Below are 21,689 nucleotides of genomic sequence, written 5' to 3'. Positions count from 1 at the left end.
TTTCCATTGACTTCTATGGGGAAACTCGCTTTGATATGCGAGTGCTTTGGATTACAAGCATTCTCCTGGAACGGATTATGCTCATAATCTAAGGATCCACTGTATATAGATCAAACCAAAATGAGGAGGAAAGAGGGACAGAGGGACTTTGTTCCGAATCAGGGACAGTCCCTCCAAATCAGGGACAGTCCCCTTGAAATCAAGGACAGTTGGGAGTTATGGTCATAGTGTGTTTCTCTCTTTAGCTTCTGAATATTAACAAAATATACATATTTTAAACATACAGTAAGGTTTAAACATTTACCTTTTTGTTCTCTTACAGACCCAGAAATTGCGGGAAGTCTTCAACCTGGACTTTCCTGAAAACAACTTCTTGGCCAAAACGTTGTGCATTGTCTCTGGGCCAGATATGGTGGATCTTACCTTCCATAACTTTGTGTCCTACAAGGAGAATGTGGGCAAGGTACTGTATACAAATTGTATACCTAATAGAGGTGATAGAGGTATAGGTGCCATTGTTAGTCTCCTGCCTAAAGTGCTAGTTGCCAGACACTCATGCCAATCCCCTATCTTGTATACTTTGGGCCAGATTCACAAAGAGATACGACGGTGTATTTCCTGATACGCCGTCGTATCTCTGAGTTCTGTCGGTCGTATCTATGCGACTGATTCAGAGAATCAGTTACGCATAGATATTCCTAAGATCCGACAGGTGTAAGTGTCTTACCCCGTCAGATCTTAGGCTGCAATTCCAGGCCGGCCGCTAGGTGGCGTTTCGTTTTTTTTACGCAACGAATATGCAAATGAGGATTTCCGCCGATTCAGAAACGAACGACCGCCCGGCGCATTTTTTTTACGTCGTTTGCGTTTGGCTTTTTCCGGCGTATAGTTACCTCTGGGTCTATGAGGCGCAGCCAATGTTAAGTATGGCCGTTGTTCCCGCGTTGAATTTTGAAATTTTACGTTGTTTGCGTACGTCGATTCAGAAAACAGCTGGACGTAAGTTACGCTCACGACGAAACCAATGACGTCCTTGCGACGTCATTTAGCGCAATGCACGTCGGGAAATTTTAGGGACGGCGCATGCGCAGTACGTTCGGTGCAGGAACGCGCCTAATTTAAATGATCCACGCCCCCTACCTGGATCATTTGAATTAGGCGGGCTTGCGCCGGGGGATTTACGCTACGCCGCCGCAACTTTACAGGCAAGTGCTTTGTGAATCAAGCACTTGCCCGTAAAACTTGCGGCGGCGTAACGTAAATGTTATACGTTACGCCGCCGCAGTTTTGCGCGAGTCTATGTGAATCTACTTGCTGCATGCTTTCAATAGGAACCTTGATTAGAAAGGTATTTAGGAAGATAGTTAGTTAACATGCATTTTTAGATGGAGAATATTAATGGCAACCCAGGTATTTAAGTTATAAAAGGTTTCTTTAAAGGGGTTGTAAAGGTACAATTTTTGTTTTTCTCCATGCTCACCCCCTCCCTTGGACTACATGAGAGTTAAGACGCCCACTAACACACAGCTCCTTTCTCTATTTGCAACATAGAGAGCGTCCTGACTCTCCTGTTGTCCAAGGGAGGGGGTGAGCACGACACTCCACACCAGGGAGAAAGCCTCCCATTACTGTGTGGAGTTACAGACAGAAGAACAGGAAGTGAGGATTTCTCAGAAGAAAAAAAGACATTTAAAAGCAAAATCGAAGGCTGAGGTAAGTGAAGGAGGACTGCACTAAGGTAAAGGAAGCTATTTAGGAAAAAAAAATTGTACCTTTACAACCCCTTTAACCACTTCACTACCCGCGTATTGTAAAAGGACGGCCGCAGGGTGGTTCTGCCATCCTGGGCGGCCGTTATTTGACGTCCTCGTATGATGTCTAGGGACCTCAAGTCGCTTCAAAGTCAGACCAAAGTAGTGCAAGGACTATTTTGAAGTCGCACAGATATGAATGGCACATACTGAAAATCATGGTGTACAACTTGTCATTCGACTCTGCAGTCCCAAATCGCAGGACAAGGTGCACAAGGGTAAAATAGGCCTTAGAAGTCAAAGCATATGATGTTCTCCCTGTTGACACTGAGCATAAATAAAACTTACTTTGGCAATTACACAATATGGAATATGGCTTTAGGCTGCATTCACACCTGAGCATAGTGTTTTCAGGCAAAATGTCGCGCAACTTTACCGCGATCTTTGCTGTCATTTTTACCGCATTTTTGCCGAGTTTTTGTACAGGTCAAGAAAAACGCCAAATCTGCCCGAATTGAGCTACAAAAAAAGCGCCAGAACTTTATTGAGCTTTAGGCGTTTGACTTCTGGCATTTTGGAGTAGAGATGTGAACCATCTGTATAGAGAATAATAGATTTTTTTCCTTCCAGCGTTTTGTAGCTAAAGGCCCCTTTCACACGGGGTGGATCACTACTGATCCGCCCCTTGAACCTCCGCTTGCTCTGCAGGGATCGCTCCGTTGATCCCCGCTGAGCCGGCGGATGACAGGGCGGTCCCGCACACTGTGCAGGGACCGCCCTGTCTTTTCTCCCGCTCTACCCTATGGGGGGATTGGATGAGCATGGACCATCTGTCCGTGTTCACCTGATCCGATCTGCCAGACAAATGGAAAAGTAGGTTTTTCCTCCGTCACACTTTGGCGGATCAGAGCGGGCCGGATGTCAGCGGGCATGTCACCGCTGACATCCTCGGCTCCATAGAGGAGCACGGAGCGCCCATTCAGGTCCGCCAAAAAAACTCTCAGGCAGACCTGAACAGGCCGCCCGTGTGAAAGAGACCTTAGGCTTCCAGCTACAAAATGCTCAGGTGTGAATGGGGCCTAACTAATGATTCAAATCTTGAGATCAGTGATGTGAGGTTAGCAGGAAGGACCAGTGAGAGCTGTGATGGATTATGTACTGCAATGGCCATTGCTCTTTTTTTAACATTCGGCCCCCCATTGGCTTCAATAGGGTTTGGATTCAGCATCAAAGCTTCAATAATGTTCAGCAAACCCTCCAAATTGAACCCAGGTACATTTGGCTTATTAGTCAAAACAAAGCAGGTTTAAATAAAGACAAACTAGCTCAGCACCTTAGCGCACCAGCATGGGTAAGGGGTAAAATCTGAATCCCCAGCCACTTACCGATATGCAGATCGGTAAGTGGCTATACCTTAGTAGTGAATCCAACTGTCGGCTCTCATGACGAAGCCATTCAAGTGACTGTGAAGGCACCTATGACTTCCACAACCACTGCCACGATGTGCTGCCTCCCAGCATGACCCCCCACCCTGCCATGTTCCCCCGGGCTCCACTGTCCCACCTGTGGGCCTGGTGCAGTCATGGCATGTGTCACTGGGAAGGGCTGCGGGAGCTCAGCCGTCCTCCATCTGCTAAGCTTTTCTCCTGTGTACAGACCAGGAAGTGACTGTATGACATCACCTCCTTGTCATGAACTGTCAACCAGTGCCCGGGTATGCGGTTGATAGTACATGATTTGTGTTCCATTAGCTGTAGTGCAGTACAGAGGAGATATCCAAGGTCTAATAGACCTCAAATGTCTCATAAAGAGAACCTGTTACCTATATGCTATCACATGAGGGACTAATAGCCAAAAGTTTTAGACATTTAAAGACACACATAAAAAAACAAAACAAAAGAAAAACAAAAAAGTTTTAGAGCACCCCCTTCCCCTCCCTCTACTACACACACGTTGTGTTGGGCGCCTACATAGGAAATTGGTGATTGCCCTACACATGTTACATGTTACTCAGGGTGAGATTAGTAATTTTAGCACTAGAACTCCTGCGTGACTCTAAATTGATGACCTGTAGGGGCTTTTAAAGTATTGCCCATGAAAAAATATTGGGTACTGAAGTTATCACCATTTCACAGGCGCATGCAATTTACTTTAGTGTATTTTCCTCTAGACGTAAAGAGTTGTCCTCAGTGTTGCATTTTATAAACCGTTGGACTAATATTGTGTAATATTAAAAAATTAAACTATGAGCATTTTATTCTTTACGTTGCCTTCTTTGTTTTGGGAATTTTAAATAATCTTAAAGGGGTTGTAAAGGAAACATGTTTTATTTCATAATAAGCATCCTTTACCTGCAGACATTCCTCTTTTCACTTCCTCATTGTTCGTTTTTGCTCAGAAGTTGCTCTGTTTCTTCTCTGTTCTGTTCACTTCCTGCTTGTCTGATTTTACTGACCACTGTGACGGGAGGCTTTACTGCGGTGGTCAGTAACGTGCTCACCCCCTCCTGGGAACTACATCTTTGCGGCAGGATGCTCTATACCTGTTAGAGACTTCAAGGAGGTGTGAATTACTGGGCGTGCCGCAATTCATACTGGGAAATGTAGTTCTTACATGAACGAGCGATGCAAACCAGGAAGTGAATGAGAGAACAGAAACTAGAATGCCAGAGGTGATATAGATGAAGGAATTTAATAGGAATTTACTATTTTTTTAACAGAATCATTACACTATTCTGTCTGTCTACCTTGCAGACATTAATTTTAGGCAAAAAAATGTTTTCCTTTACAACTCCTTTAAGGCCTAAAATAATTTTTTAAACATGTAAACACAAAAAAGTAAAAAATGGCTATGCTACTCATGTGTTTAAAATGCCTGTCTTCCGTTCTCTCCTACTAGGTGCAACATGGAAGTTTTAGTATGTGGAGTGGAGGGGGTGGTGGGAGGACAATGGGGGGGGGGTGCTGTATTGTAGATTTGGCACCCAAACTTTTGTAATGTTCTGCCAACCTGTCCCCAACCGAACCCAAGTATGTTCAGCATCATACATACTAGGAGGAGTAGAACAGGGGGGATCCATAGTGGAGAAGGATCTGGGGGTTTTGGTAGATCATAAGCTCAATAATGGCATGCAATGCCAAGCTGCGGGTTCCAAAGCGAGCAAAGTCCTTTCTTGTATTAAGAGAGGTATAGACTCCAGAGAGAGAGATATTTTGCCCCTGTACAAATCATTATATTAGTAAGACCTCATCTGGAATATGCAGTTCAGTTTTGGGCTCCAGTTCTCAAAAAGGATATCGGGGGAACTGGAGAAAGTGCAGAGAAGGGCAACCAAACTGATAAGAGGCATGGAGGAGCTCAGTTATGGGGAAAGATTAGAGGAACTGAATTTATTCACTCTTGAGAAGATGAGAATAAGGGGCGATATGATCAACATGTGCAAATATACAGGGGGTCCATATAGTGAACTCGGTGTTGAGTTATTCACTTTACGGTCAACACTGAGGACAAGGGGGCACTCTTTACGTCTAGAGGTAAAAGAGATTTCATCTCCAAATACGGAAAGGTTTCTTCACAGTATGAGGTGTGAAAATGTGGAACAGACTCCCTCCAGAGGTGGTTCTGGCCAGCTCAGTAGATTGCCTTAAGAAAGACCTGGATTCTTTCCTAAAGGTACATAATATAACTGAGTACTAACATATATAGGTAAATTTGATCCAGGGAAAATCTGATTGCCTCTCGGGGGTTCAGAAAGGAATTTTTTCCCCTGCTGTAGAAAATTCGATTCAGGGTTTTTAGTCTTCCTCTGGATCAACTGTGGGTATAGAATTGAGTATATGGGATTGTATGATATTATTTTTTATGTTTATTTATTTTTATGGTTGAACTGGGTGCACCTGTGTCTTTCTTTAACCTGACTAAGTATGTAACTATGTGAGAAGGAATCTTGGGACAAGGAGGTACTAATGGAGGAAAAGTAGGAAAGGGAAGGTATTTACAGTTGGTAGGAAGGAGGCCACCTATAAGAGCAAGCTCTGAGGGATTCAATTTGAAGGACAGCCTGACAGGAGTTAAGCCAGCTCACATGGGCAAAGGCATTAGATCATTAAAGAGTCCTCCAGTCCAAGGTAGGAGGCATCCATGGTTGTCCATATCTTGTGAAATCTGGACATATTGCAACACTGTAATTTTCTCACAGAACATGACCTGAGAAACCAGAGCTTTACCTCTGCAATGATTAATGGGGGTCTTTCACACCTGGCTAGTTCCTGCCTAGCAGCCGTGAGGATGTGGCTTACCTATTTAAACTGGGAGAGTGTGCAGGCATCTTTTTTTTTATTTTAATTTTTTTGAGGAGAGCCTCATAGGAGTCTATACAGAAAGAGGTTCCAATTGCCCCATCCACACATGGGGATAACGCCCTTAGCCACCCTCACAACCTCCCAGGTCTATTCTGACCAAGATAGAAATTTGTCCTATGAGTTCCATGGGCATCTGGACAACTACCTGTCTGCATACATATCAGCAGGTCTTGGAGTTCCATTCTTCGGGAGCGTTCGTTGTGAAGCTATCATTTTCCATCTTCTCCTGCATATAACTCATGCACACGAACAATGCTGGGGAGATCCACATCTACTCTATCTGCCAATGTCAAATCTTGCATAATATCCACTCCTGAAGCCCCTGATGATGGTTTGATACAAACCAGAAACGCGTCGGGCAGCATCTACCATTTGGAGAGTGTTTTTGATGTTACAGTTAACGTTGTTATTGTATTATGTTTTGTTTTTTCTTTTTGCCATCCGGCACACACATTGCTTTTTGATGATTCCATTTGGATATGGAATATGTTTTATGTTTGTATGTACTTAGGTGCTGAATGTACGTTCAGAGCCAATGTCAATAGGTCTATTTTGTCCCAATAAAATATTTTTTACATCCATATTGTGTTTTGGCCTTCAAAGTCCCATTCGGGGGGGTTACCTTTCTTTTCCTATATTCCAGGGATGAGGCCATTACACAACCGTTGGATTCAGTAGCACCTCCTCCTATATCAATTGCTTTATAAAGTTTTTGGTAAACTCTGGTCAAAAATCTATTTGCTTTCAGAAACTCCCACCATATGGGATTTTATACTTCTCCCAAGAGGTTAACAGCGAGTAGAGATATTGAAACAAGTTGAGGTAATCACCCTGGTAAGGAGTTTTATTAGAGGAAATTGAGTGAATTCCAGGGTAGGGAAAAGTATAATAAATCCAAGTGATGATGAAAGAAGTTTGAAGGGAGTCCAGAAGACTCGGGGTAAGGATATACTCAAACCTTTAGACTTATACCTATTGACCGCAAAGAACACCAAATTGGCAACATAAAATAAAATTCAGTAAATAAAACCATAAAGGCATGCAGTAGGGCTCATCAGAGCCCCACTGCAAGAGTAGTCTTAAACATGAATTATACATAAAAAGAGTACATTGCACTTTCAGAAGCCCCAAACAGGGCCAACGTAGGATACGATTCAATTTAGCCAGGCTACAGAGGCCCATTTTTCTCAAACATATATGTATGAATCAGAAACTATAAATAATTATTAAGCTAAAGATCAACCACCTACCTAGAAGATTGCTAAGAGAGAGCTGACCCACGCAGCATTACTCGGTTAAGCTTGGATTATTCAGTACGTCAGACTGCAACAACCACTAAGGCCCCTTTCACACTGAGGCGGTTTGCAGGTGCTATTGCGCTAAAAATAGCGCCTGCAAACCCACTTGAAACAGCGGCTGCTGTTTCTCGAGTGTGAAAGCCCAAGGGCTTTCACACTGGAGCGGTGCGCTAGCAGGACCACTCCAAAAGTCCTGCTAGCCGCATCTTTGGAGCAGTGAAGGAGCGGTGTGTTTAGCGCTCCTCCACTGCTCCTTCCCATTGAAATCAATAGAAAACCGCGGCTATACCGCTGGCAATGCGCCTCTGCAGAAGCGCATTGCCAGCGGTATTAACCCTTTTTCGGCCACTAGCGGGGGGAAAAACCGCACCGCTAGCAGCCGAATAACGCTGCATCTCCGACGGTAAAGCAGCGCTTTACCACCCCCGCCGCTACCGCCCCAGTGTGAAAGGGGCCTTATGCATCTGGATAAGAAAAATGGGGCCGTAGAACAACATAAATAGGACCATCAGTTGACATATGCAAAGATTATGTATTTCCAGATTTACCAGTAAATAAACATCAGTTCACCCAGGTCATTCAGGAGTAGGGTAGAAAATAAGGTATGCCAATATCCACTTGTAAGTTGTAAGAGCTATAATGTTGTAACCTGAAATAAGTGAAAAATAAGGTCTATGTGTACGCAGGTGCAGTCTACTTCCTCCACTGCAGGTGACATTCTTCCACAGAGTCATTGCAGTTGAAAAGGAATTCAAGAGGAACATTGTTGCAGAGCCTATTTAAGACCCTGGTTCCCAGACTTGCCGCACGTTTTGTGAGTGGGTAGAGTAGGAACAGGTACCCCATCTGTTAGGGACTGAATTAGCATCAGGGAAAGGTTCCTGATGAGGAGGGTAAGTGTAGAGTTTGCACCCTCTCTTGGACATCTGCCCCACCTAACAGGCACAGTCAGTTCAGCTGTACATGCTGTTGGACCCATGAGTGCTCCCAGTTGGGCTGCCTTCCCACTGGGTTTATTGTGAACAGTCTTTTGCATTACTTTAGTATAAGTTCTTCATCACACTTGGACTGCATGTGTTATTGTCGCCACACCACGCTGCACCCCCACCTACATGTGTCTTGAAAGGTCCTATAAAGCATTGATAGAAGTAATATGGTTAAGCTAGATAACCTGGGTGGAGCAGAACAAACTCCTACAAGGCAACCAATAAATATCATGTGATAATCTCAAAATAACAGAACACACACAGTACAAAAAAAGATCCTTTAAACTAAAAACACACAGTCCCAAAAGGTGCAAGCAATCAATGGGACGAAAGCCTATTTAGATGTAAACAATGGGACCACAGATTAACAAGAGCAGAACTAATTTATCCTTTCCAATATGACCAGTTAGTAGCCCTAAGGTGGAGTCCTTTAGTTTAGCCAGAATGTGTAAAGCCTCGTACACACGACCGGTTTTCCCGGCAGGAAAACTGCCAGGAGAGCTTTTGACTTTTTGCTTCCTCGCAGTTTTCCCATCAGGAAAACAGCTGGGAATCCAGATGGGAAAACAGAGAACCTGCCTTCTATTTTCCTGTCGGGATTCCCAGCTTTTTTTTTTCAGGCAGATCTACTGTACTACTTTTCTATGGGAAACTGCGAGGCAGTGCCGATGAAGCGTACACACGGTCAGCATTCCCGGGGCAGTTTTCCTGCCGGGTTCTCGGCTTTCCCCTCGGTTTTCTCGGCTGACTTTTTTCCCGCCGAGAAAACCGAGCATTTGTACAGGGCTTTAAAGGAGAAAACAAGCATGTTTTTTTTTTATAAGTGATAAATGTTCACACATTAGGCTAAAGTACAGGGTGGGCCATTTATATGGATACACCCGGGTGGGCTATTTATATGGATACACCTTAATAAAATGGGAATGGTTGGTGATATTAACTTCCTGTTTGTGGCACATTAGTATATGTAAGGGGGGAAACTTTTCAAGATGGGTTGTGACCATGGCGGCCATTTTGAAGTCGGCGATTTTGAATCCAACTTTTGTTTTTGGTGTATCCATATAAATGGCCCACCCTGTATAATCTCCAAACAAGGTGAGATGTAGGAAAGGAGTTGTATCATAGAATTTTTCTTATATCACCCCAGATACTCTATCTAGTTTATAGTAAAAAAAATCATAAAAAAACATAAGTGAGATCATCGTTTTAACTTGGCATATAAAATTACAGGTACATGTTTCTAGGTCCACTATATAATAAAGTACAATTCACCAAGTCTTCCAGCAACAGGACAGTGGCTAAGGGCCACCAATATCAACAAAAATGACTAAGCTTCAGTGGTGGGACCCAGAGTAAATAGGAAGCAAGATTCGATAAGACTGTAGGATCTGCAGGATAAACTTGAACTTTTGCAGCAAGTTTGCATAGCTCGATCTCTCAACTTCCTTTTCATGTCCTTCCACATCTGTGGTGATATCATTACAGTGCATTTCCAAATCTGATGTGTGGGTGCCATCATCTCTAATTTCTTTGAGTTGCATAGTAATTTATTTGGAGACCTTATTTAGGGCTTTTGCAAAGTAGTCTTAAAGGGACACTTAAGGTTCCCGTTTAAAAAAAAAAAATAACAAACATGTTATACTTACCTCCACTGTGCAGCTCGTTTTGCACACAGTGGCTCCGATCCTGGTCTTCTGGGGTCCCTCGGCGGTTGTCGCGGTTCCTCCCCGCAAGAACTAACCCCCTTCATGGGCGCTTTCTCCCATGGGGGTTAGTTCTTGCAGGCGCGCTCCCGTGATACAGCCGGCGGCTATAGCCGCAGACTGTATCATCAGCCCCGCCCCCTGGCGCGCCGCATCATTGGATGTGATTGACAGCAGCGCAAGCCAATGGCTGCTGCTATTAATCCATCCAATCTAGCCAATCAACGGCCAGACTGAGTGGAGAAGAGGACGTCGGGGGCGAGCGCAGCAGGTGAACAGGCTCAGGCAAGTAAAACGAGGGGGCTGGGGGGGCCATCATTGCCAGTTTTTTTTCACCTTAATGCATAAGATGCATTAAGGTAAAAAACTAACATTTACAACCCCTTTAAGGTGGAAAAAGTGAACCTTTACAACCCCTTTAAGGCCTCTAGGCCTTGGAATTTAGCAACTAATCCTGTGAAGGTAGTATGGCCTCATCCAGAGGTTTTGAGGGTTCCTTTGAATAGGGGTTTCATCTTCAATTTCAGATACTGCTGCTGCCATCTTGTGAGACACATGGCCCAGAGCCTCTGGCAATGTGGTCTGAGCCGATTTACCCTTCTTGTGGGCTGTTGGATGTATTATACATAAAATGGAGCGATGGGGTGTAACAAAGGCTACGCCCCCTGGAATTTACCTCTTTAAACATGCAAGGGCGTCAACCATCCCTTTTCTGTGAAACTGGAACAAATGCCAATGTTAGTTGGTATGGAGAATAATGCTGAAAATAACATCCCTGTAAAGTTATGTGATTGTTGGGACCTAAACGTTTTGTTGAGGATACCCCAAAGACAGGCCTGGTTAGGCTCCATTAGCAGGCTTATCCAATAAATAGCATAAAGCAATGCAAAATACAGTAACCTGCAGTAAATAATCGGGATGAATCTCTTAGCTGATCTGATGCAATAACATTAAATGTTGTAAGGATTGTGGATTTGTCAACACGTATGGTCTATAGATGTTTAGAGGGATCCAACAACCAGGCATATGGCAGCACTGACGTGCTTATAAAAGTAGTGACTGGATGACGTTACAGAAAAAAACAATGGGCCAGATCCACAAATAGCGGGCGTAACTTAACTTTTCCCATTTAAGTTACACTGCCGCAAATTGTCCAAGTTAGTGCCCGATCCACAAAGCACTTACCTAGAAATTTGCAGCTGTGTAACTTAAATCTGTCCGGCGCAAGGCGTGCCCAATCTAATGGGGCGAGTCCCATTTAAATTAGGCGAGCTCCCGTGCCGGAAGTATCGCGCATGATCCCGACGCGATTTTCCCGACGTGCTTTGCGCGAAGTTACGTTGCGCCGAGTTTTGAGAATCGCGACGGGTGTAAAAGAAAAAAAAAGAGTTGCGGCGGGAAAAAAAATAAATTGAAAAAAAATTTGACAGCGACGTGGGAAAGAAGGGTCTACTTTTACATGGTGTACTAAGTTTACACTTTGTAAAAGCAGCCCTAATTTTGCGACGGCAAACTAACACTTACGGGAAAAAAACGAAGGGAAAAGGCTTTGTGGATCTCCGTAAGTGCTAATTTGCATACCCGACGCGGAATTTCGACGAGAAATGCCCCCAGCGGCGGCCAAGGTACTGCATCCTAAGATCCGACAGTGTAAAACTATTACACCTGCCGGATCTTAGGGATATCTATGCGTAACTGATTCTATGAATCAGCCGCATAGATAGAAACAGGGATACGACGGCGTATCAGTAGATACGCCTGCGTATCCCTTTTGTGGATCTGGCCCAATAAGTTACATATCCACCTCACTTTTCCATTTAGAAGTCAGTAAAATATTTCAACACCATCGACACTAAAGCGTTTTAAATTAATACACACCGTGGTTTTTGCTGAGATTGTGATCACTAGTTGTGGGATTGTGCTAGTAAATCATGAGATGAGATGTCTATATTCACAAGTTGCATATTTATTTTGTGTAATTCATGTTTCTTTTGCAGGACTGGGCCTCTGACATTCTGGCAATAGTTAAAAACCCCCTTGTAAACAATGCTTCACGCTACTCCTTTTATGAGAAAATGTAAGTGTTGCTTCCCTTTGACTTTTCATTACCAAACATTCTGCACTTCTCACCAGCACTTCTGCAATGTAAATGTATGACCAAACATCACTGAAAAAAAGCACAGCCGCTGTGCAGGGTCTCATACTTCACCCTCTGCCCACTTCCTGCCTCTCTGCTTTTTTTGGACAATTACAACAGAAAAGAGACACTAGCCTTAAAGGCTAACTCCACTTTCATGGAAAAAAAAATAGCATATAAAAAAATATAATATACAATATACAATTGTGACAAAAGTCATATTGTAATTGAATATTCTTAACCCCTTCCATACAGGGCATTTTCACCCCCTTCCTGCCCAGACCAATTTTTAGTTTTCAGTGCTGTTGCACTTTGAACGACAATTGCGTGGTCATGCTACACTGTACCCAAACTAAATCTTTATGTTTTTTTCCCCCCACAAATAGAGCTTTCGTTTGGTGGTATTTGATCATCTCTGCGGTTTTTATTTTTTGCGCTATAAACAAAAGAAGAGCAACAATTTTTTTAAAAAACACAATATTTTTTACTTTTTTATTTAATAAATATCACAATTTTTTTTAAAAAAGTTTTTTTCTCTCAGTTTAGGCCGATACGTATTCTTCTACATATTTTTGGTAAAAAAAATTGCAATAATCGTATATTGATTGGTTTGCGCAAAAGTTATAGCGTCTACAAAATAGGTGATAGATTTATGGCATTTTTTTATTTTATTAATTTTTTTACTAGTATTGGCGGCGATTTGCGATTTTTTACTGTGACCGTGACATTGCGGCGAACACATCGGACACTTTTGACATGTTTTTGGGACCATTCACATTTATAAAGCGACTAATGCTATAAATATGCATTGATTACTGTGTAAATGTGACTGGCAGGGAAGGGGTTAACCACTAGGGGGCGTTGAAGGGGTTAATATGTTCCCTAAGGTGTGTTCTAACTGTGGGGGGGGAGGGGACTCTCAAGGGGAGGAGACCGATGTGTGTTCCTCTGTACTGGGAACACACATTGGTCTCCTCATCACTGACAGGAGGTGGATCTGTGTGTTTACACACACCGATCCACACTCCTGCCGTGATTACCGGCAATCGTGGGCACCCGGCGGCAATCGTGGCCGCTGGGCACCCGCGCCGGGTCACGAGCGCTGCCGCGCGTGCGCGCCCTAGATCGCCCGGAACACAGGACGTCATATGACGTCCACCCGGAATGGCGAGGGGTTCCTGTCGCCGTCATTTCCCCATGACGCGGTATGGAAGTGGTTAAAAACGACCTTTCCTTTTCAATCTGCAGCTCTGTAATTTTCTGTAAAATGCAATGCAACATGGCTACCTGGAGGCGTTCTGTACATAGATGGTGTAAAGAACGCCCCCCAGAAATGTAATTTCTTGCTTGTGTGATTGGCTTACTGATTTTCCCAGAAGTCTACAATAAGATACAAATCAGATTTTGAGTATCCCCTACAACAAAATTTTTATTTTTGGTCAGATACTCTCAAAGGGAAAACAAGTCTAAGGCCTTGTCCACACGATCGGTTAACCAGAGGATAACGGTCTGATGGACCGTTTTCATCGGTCAAAACCGATCGTGTGTAGGCCCCATAGGTTAGTTAACCTTCGGTAAAAAAGTTGGCAACTTGCTTTAAAATTAACCTATGGACTCCTAACCGATAGGTCAAAACCGATCGTTAGTATGCAAAACCATTGGTTAAAAACCCACGCATGCTCAGAATCAAGTCGACGCATGCTTGGAAGCATTGAACTTCGTTTTTTTCAGCACGTCGTTGTATTTTACGTCACTACGTTCTGGCACGATCGGTTATTTAACCTATGTGGTGTGTAGGCGTGACGGACCATCAGTCTCTCACAGTCATTTCCTGCCAGGCTGGGAATGAATAAACGGCACACTTTAGGTGCCGTTAATGAGGGGCAATACTGCGCAATCGCAGGTGATGTCATTAACACGAAAAAGACGATTTTAGGTGGAAATATAGCTGCGAGTACACTTTCTCGGAGGGTTCACAACCACTTAAAAGTGTTTGTTAAGTCAAAATTCATGGTCACTGCCAGCCCCTCTATTAGAGCCTGGCATACCACACTATGTAAGTTATTTCTAAAAATGAGCATTGTAAATACCTATTTAGAGCTATCTTTAGGCCGGTCACGACTCAGGGGCGCTTTATAGTTCCAATACATGGTTTCTGCGGGAGGGGCCGAGATCTCCCTCAGACGTCAGCCAGGGAGATCACATGGCCTCCTGCAAAAGCCCTGTTTTCACAGTTATCAATTTCCCGTTGGCTGCAAGGAGTATGGTGCTGGCCAGATTGTTTCACATTAAGCATTCTCATTAAGGGATTTCTTGGTCAGGGTGCTATCACTTTGGAATGGACATTTCTAGCGCAAAGACTATTTTTGTTGTATTTTTTATTGCCAGTATATAGAGCACTTTGCAGGGTTCTGAAGACTGACATCTGTATAATTTTTATACACTGAATTTTTTTTGCAATATTTTTTTGCACATTGACATTTTGAATAATGCACTTGTTATGATAATTTGTTATTTTCATTACTAAGTTGTTATCATATTTGTTCACACACACATAATCACAACACTTTGTTAGAAATTGTGTTTATTCAGTTCGCCATTTAAAGGTATAGTGCACCATGAACCATTTCTATCTGTGAGCGTGATACCTGCACACCTATCCACCATCAATGGACCACTTGAGCTTCAAGTGCAGACAGCAATGATTTTGAATGTTTTCCCTCTATTCCTATTCTGACTAATTTATATGTAACCCATAAAATACATTTATTACCTGTACTGAATATTATAAATGGTTTGTGTATTTCTAAAATTTTTGTGTGATCTCTCTTCCTGTTTTTTTTTTTTGTGTAGACATGTAAGGCTTACACTTCAACTAAATGCAGAGGGAAAGATTCCTGTGCGAAAGTAAGTGACACATAACACCTGGATAGAAAGCAGTGGACTGACTTAAAGTGGAGGTTCACCCACAAATGTTAATTTTTAACCATAGATTGATGCTCATTTTGTCTAGGGGAATCGGGTAGTTTTTTTAAAATCGAAGCAGTACTTACCGTTTTAGAGAGCGATCTTCTGCGCCGCTTCCGGGTATGGTCTTCGGGAGTGGGCGTTCCTGTTTTGATTGACAGTCTTCCGACAGGCTTCCGACGGTCGCATCCATCGCGTCACGATTTTCCAAAAGTAGCCGAACGTCGGTGCGCAGGCGCCGTATAGAGCCGCACCGACGTTCGGCTTCTTTCGGCTACTCGTGACGCGATGGATGCGACCATCGGAAGACTGTCAATCAAAATAGGAACGCCCAGTCCCGAAGACCATACTCGGAAGCGGCGGAGAAGATCGCTCTCTAAAACGGTAAATACTGCTTCGATTTTAAAAAAACTAGCCGATTCCCCTAGACAAAATGAGCATCAATCTAAGGTTAAACATTTTTTTTAGGGTGAACTCCCGCTTTAATATGTGAAGTATGCAAAGTAACAGGAACAACAATTATCTTATAGTGTTCTGTATAATAAATAAACAATTGTGATTTCTGTGTGTTCCCAATAATCAAAAAAGGTGACTGTACACTGAAGTGATACACAGTATACAAGTATTCTCTAGGTCTGACACACACAGGCACATTTTTCAATTTTCAGTGTTCTTTTTCTGTCTCTCTCTTTTTTTATTATATTTCTCTTTTTCACATTTTTCATTTATGTACCTGTGTTGCTTATAAAATTTAGCTGTTTTGATGAAATGCATTAGAGTCAGAACTGTTTGCTTTTTATTTATTTTTTATTTTTATTTTTTTACCTTTTTGTTGTTTGGGTGTAATAGACTTTAAATGAAATGAGGGATGGGGAAGCTCTTTTTAAGTTTCCTAGGCCTGTTATTTGGTAGAATGCCTTCAGATATTGAGAAACCCTAATGCAAACTAAGGCTTTGTACAAATTTTCCGCAGACAAAGCCTCAGGCCCCGTACACACGTCCGAGAAAATCGACGGGCAAAACACATCGTTTTGCTCGTTGAGTTCCTTGTAAAGCCGTGGAGGATCTCGGCGAGCCAAGTTTCCTCATTGACTAACGAGGAAATAGAGAACATGTTCTCTATTTGGCCCGACGAGATCCTCGTCGGTTTCCTCAGCCAAAAGTGTACACACGATCGGGTTTCTCGTCAGAATACGGCTCCGATCGAGTTTCTGGCTGAATTCTGCCGAGAAACTTGGTCGTGTGTACGGGGCCTCAGACTTTTGTCCGAAGGGTGTTGGCCAAAAACTTGTCTTGCATACAAACGGCACACAATTGACGGCCAACAAACACGAACGTAGTGACGTACTACATTGTTTTTCAGCTCTTTAGCGCCACCCATTGGGCACCTTCTGCTAATGTTGTGTCCGGTGAGCATTGCTTCCGAAAATGCGTGTTTGTACTTTGAATTACAGACCGTTGTTCGCTGAAAATGTTAAAGCCTGCCATCCAACATTTGTCCGCGAAAACAATGGTCTGATGGAGCGCACAAACGGTCGGATTTTCCGCCAACAGGTTGTCAACACACAATTCCCGTTGGAAAATCTGATCATGTGTACGAGGCTTAACGCTAACGTTGCACCAACTTTAATGGAGCTAACACTTGCGCTGACCCTTTGCTTATTTAACTAACAATCCATGGCAGCATCGGTATTGACACAGTTACCAATTAATTCTGTTAGAAAACAAAGCTGTGTGATATAAACTTTGTGGGATTTTTTCACCTAAGAAGTTTGCAGGGCACGATTTGAGGTTCATTTTGATGACATTTTGGAGAAGGGAGATTATAATTTTTTTCTAAAAAATCTATTTTGGTAATATCACGCTACTCAACCCAGTGATGAGAAAATAAGAGCTGGGGTCTGGTTGGTTGCTTTGGCCGGCATAGACATATTGGAGTTGATTTAGGGCACTTTCACACTGAGGCGCTGGGGAGTAGGTGGTAAATCGCTGCTATTTTTAGCGGCGCTTTACCGTTGTTTTAGCTGCTCTTTTCGGGCGCTAGTGGGGTGCTTTTAATCCCCTCTAGTGGACAAAAAAGGGTTAAAAGCAGCGTTTTGCCAGCGATTCGGCATTGATTTATTTCAATGGGCAGGGGCGCTTTAGGAGCGATGTATACACCACTCCTAAAGCTCCTCAAAGATGCTGCTTGCAGGACTTTTTTTAGCGTACTGCCAGCGCACCGTTCCAGTGTGAAAGCCCATTGGCTTTCACACTGGAGTGACAGGAGAGGTGCTTTACAGGCGCTTTGCAGGTGCTATTTTTTAGAACTATAGCGCCTCTAAAGTGCCTAAGTGTGAAAGTAGCCTTACTAAATCTGGAGAGTGGAAAATCTGGTGACGCTGTGCATGGTAGCCAATTAGCATCTAACTTCAGCTTATTCAGTTAAAGCGGGAGTTCACCCATAAGACAATTTTTTCAAACAATCCCCTTAGATGGATGCTCGTTTTGTCTAGGGCAATCGGCTAGTTGTTTTAATATATGAGCTGTACTTACCGTTTTCGAGATGCATCTTCTTCCGTCGCTTCCGGGTATGGGTCTTCGGGAGCGGGCGTTCCTTCTTGATTGACAGTCTTCCGAGAGGCTTCCGACGGTCGCATCCATCGCGTCACCAGTAGCCGAATAAAAGCCGAACGTCGGTGCGGCTCTATACTGCGCCTGCGCACCGATGTTCGGCTCCTTTCGGAAAATTGTGACGCGATGGATGCGACCGTCGGAAGCCTCTCGGAAGACTGTCAATCAAAATAGGAACGCCCAGTCCCGCAGCCCATACCCGGAAGCGGCGGAGAAGATGCATCTCGTAAACGGTAAGTACAGCTCATATTTTAAAACAACTAGCCGATTCCCCTAGACAAAACGAGCAGGAATCTAAGGGAAAAAATTGTTATGTACGGGTGAACCCCCGCTTTAAGCTTTGACCAACAAAAAAAAATGGAAGCTGGTTAGTTTATAAGCAAACTTGCACCAGATTTTGGACTCTCTAGTTTAGTAAATCAACCCCTTTGTTCCCATCATAAATCATCCAATTTCGAGAAGATGCATTGAAAGGGGTTATTGTACATCTGTAACGGGGATAAATGTTTTCACTTCTTGCAGAGTTACATTAACCAGCTCTTTCTGCTAGTAAAGAAATAATTTACTCTAGAACAGACAATTATCTTCAAATCATGGTTCCTCTGTCTTTCTCTTGGACAGTATTTTCCAGATGTTTCCTGCAGACAGGAAGAGAGTGGAACAAGCATTACAGTCTTGTCATTTGTCGAAGGGAAAAGTGAGTATCATATTAATGTCTGTGCTGACTTGTTTTATATATAATTCTATATAAAGCCGTTATATACAGTATGGTGTCTGTTTATTTAATGTATTTAACCACTTAAGGACCAGTCTCCGTAGTTATACTGTGGCAGGTTGTCTCCCCTGGGGGAACCGCTGTAGCTGTACATCGGCCACTTTAAGAGCTGTAGGGGGCGCAACGCCAGAGCCGATGCGCGTGGGCGCAATAGGGCTTATGTCTGGGCTCTGACTAGGCCAATACAACGACATTCACCTTTTTCTCCTACAACCACTGTGGTTATTTTTGCTGTATGTTTTGGGTCATTGTTATCTTGGAGGGGAAACCTTTTTCGCTTTAACAACTTTCTGGCAGAGGGCTGCAAATTTTTCTCAAGAATTTTACAATATTCTGCCCCATCTATTTTTCCTTCTATCCTGATAAGTGCTCCAGTCCCTGCTGCAGAAAAACACCCCCATAACAGGATATTACCACCTCCATGCTTTACTGTAGGAACAGTTGGTGAGCTGTATTGGATTTCCACCAGACTTATTGTTTGGTGTTGAGGCCAAATAATTAAATGTTTGTGTCATCTGACCATAACACCTTTTTCCATGAGGCTTCAAAATCTTCAAGGTGCATTTTGGCAACGCTCAGTCATGACTGCCTGTGACCTTATTTGAGGAGAGGCTTTGGACCAGAATTGCGTAGCCCGGGCGCAGTGTAACGTAACCGATTTAGGTTACACCGCCGCAAATTTTCTAAGTGCCCGATCCACAAAGCACTTACCTGGAAATTTGCGGCGGTGTATCCTAAATCCGTCCGGCGCAAGGCGGGCCAATTCAAATGGGGCGGGTACCATTTAAATTAGGCGCGCTCCCGCGCCGGACGTACTGCGCATGCTCCCGACGCAAATTTCCCGACTTGCTTTGAGCGAAATTACGACGCGCCGACGTTTTATGAATCCCGACGTGAAAAAAAGACTTGCGCCGGGAAAAAAATATTTTTAAAAAAAATTCAAAAGCGACGCGGGAAAGACGGGTATACTTTTACATGGTGTAGTAATTTTACACTTTGTAAAAGGTGCCCTATCTTTGCGACGGCAAACTAACACTTGCGGCGACGTAGCGACGGGAAAAAGTTTCGTGGATCGCCGTAACTGCTAATTTGCATACCCGACGCTGGTTTACGACGCAAACTCCCCCCAGCGGCGGCCGCGGTACTGCATCCTAAGATCCGACAGTGTAAAACAATTACACCTGTCGGATCTTAGAGATATCTATGCGTAACTGATTCTATGAATCAGTGGCATAGATAGAAACAGGGATACAACGGCGTATCAGTAGATACGCCTGCGTATCCCTTTTGTGAATCTGGCCCTTTGTTCTTGCAACCCACCTATACAAGCCACAATTGTCAATAATTTGTGATATTGTTGTCACATGCACCCGAAGGGGCCATTCTTTGTCATAAATTCCCTGCAACTGCTTCAGATTTGCTGTAGGCCTCTTACTAGCCTCTGACCAGTTTTCTCTTGGCTCTTTTATCCAGTTTGGAGCGATGTCCTGATCCAGGGGGGGGGGGGGTCTGTGTTGTATTAAACACCTTCCACTTTTTAATAAAATACTTTACTGTGCTTCTAGAATAAAGCATTGATAAAGCCTTTGACATTTTTTGTATCCATCTCCTGATTTGTGCTTGTCTACAAATTTATCCCGGAGATCTTTTGACGGTGCCTTGCCACCCATAGTTGATTGTTTACTTCAGTTGTACTACCAGGGACTAAAATGCTCCAGGAAAGCTATTTTCATGCTAAGCTAATCTAAATGACCAGAGCTGATCACAGTTGAAAGTCAAATTACTTTGTATGCCATTGAGAAGGTGATTAGCTTCACCTGATCGACTTTACAGGTCATCAATCAACTCAATGATTCTGTTTTGAATTCTTTTGGTGTTAAATCTTTCACTTGGATGTTATAAGTTGCACTGTCTAAATACAGATAGATAAAACAAAAACTGTAATTATTTTAAAGGGGTGATTCTGTTCTATACCCATTGTCATCAATGCCAACTAAAAACAGTTTGTATATTAAATTGGTTGTAAAGGTTCATTTTTTTTTTATATATAGATTCCTTTAAGCTAGTGCATTGTTGGTTCACTTACCTTTTCCTTCGATTTCCCTTCTAAATGTTTTTTTTCTTTGTTTTCTTTGTCTGAATTTCTCACTTCCTGTTCCTCCTCAGTAAGCTTGCCCCCTTCATCCAAGCCATTCTTGCTGGGGGTTAGACAGCGTGCTCTCCCCTCCCTTGGGACTACATCCCTGCGGGGAGATGCTGTGAACGTTCAGATCGTCTCCCCACAGGGATGTATTCCCAAGGGAGGGGGCGAGCACACTGACTAACCCCCAGCCAGAACGGCTCGGACGATGGGGGCAAGCTTACTGAGGAGGAACAGGAAGTGAAAAATTCAGACAAAGAAAACAAAGAAAAAAAACATTTAGAAGGGAAATGGAAGGAAAAGGTAAGTGAACCAACAATGCAATTGCTTAACCTCCCTGGCGATATGATTATTTCAGAAAAAGGGTGCTGAAAGCGGTACCATTATTTGCAAGGAAATTTGGCGTTTTATACTGTAGGCCTGTAATTTGTAGGAATAACTCACTTAAATCTGACCAAACAAGAGACTAGTAGGCATCCCGGGTATGACATTAAAAAAAAAACAAAATTATAAATTATAATATAATAAATAATTATAAAAAATTATAACAAGTAATAATATAATTATAATAAAAATTATTCAATAATGTAATCAACTCAAAATCACTGAAATTTGCTCAGTTGCAGAATTGTTGCTGTCATTACTTTTATTTTTTTTATGACGAATTTCCCCACAAATCGCTATCGCACAATTCTGCAAGTGATTATAATTTATTATCGCTGTTTTCTAGCTGCTCTAAAACCATTTTTGACATAAAAAGACACTTTTGGTTGCTATGGACAATCTACAGTTTGCAGGGAGAAAGAACCGTTTTTATTATATAAAAGTACATGCAGAACACTGGGCAGACCACTAGGGACAAGGGGGGGGGGGTGTATTTTTTACATACAGTACTGTAATCTATAAGATTACAGTATACTGTATGTAATGTGTTTGTTTAAGTTTTTGAATTTGGCGC

At 43.0% G+C, this 21,689-nt stretch overlaps 1 protein-coding gene across 1 annotated transcript in view; it reads left to right on the top strand.

Moving 5' to 3' along the window:
- PLCB2 (phospholipase C beta 2) overlaps window positions 1-21,689 on the top strand; it is a 288,051-nt gene that overhangs the window by 132,718 nt on the left and 133,644 nt on the right. Inside the window, exons 4-7 of the mRNA XM_040332839.1 lie at window positions 323-463; window positions 12,097-12,176; window positions 15,090-15,143; window positions 18,438-18,513. Coding sequence (XP_040188773.1) covers window positions 323-463; window positions 12,097-12,176; window positions 15,090-15,143; window positions 18,438-18,513 — 351 coding nt within the window. The remainder of the gene's footprint in view (window positions 1-322; window positions 464-12,096; window positions 12,177-15,089; window positions 15,144-18,437; window positions 18,514-21,689) is intronic.

Source organism: Rana temporaria, chromosome 13 (genome assembly GCF_905171775.1).
Source record: "Rana temporaria chromosome 13, aRanTem1.1, whole genome shotgun sequence".
Classification (NCBI taxonomy): domain Eukaryota; kingdom Metazoa; phylum Chordata; class Amphibia; order Anura; family Ranidae; genus Rana; species Rana temporaria.
The sequence above is the reverse complement of the archived record's forward strand: the minus strand, read 5'-3'. Positions and strand labels throughout refer to the sequence as shown.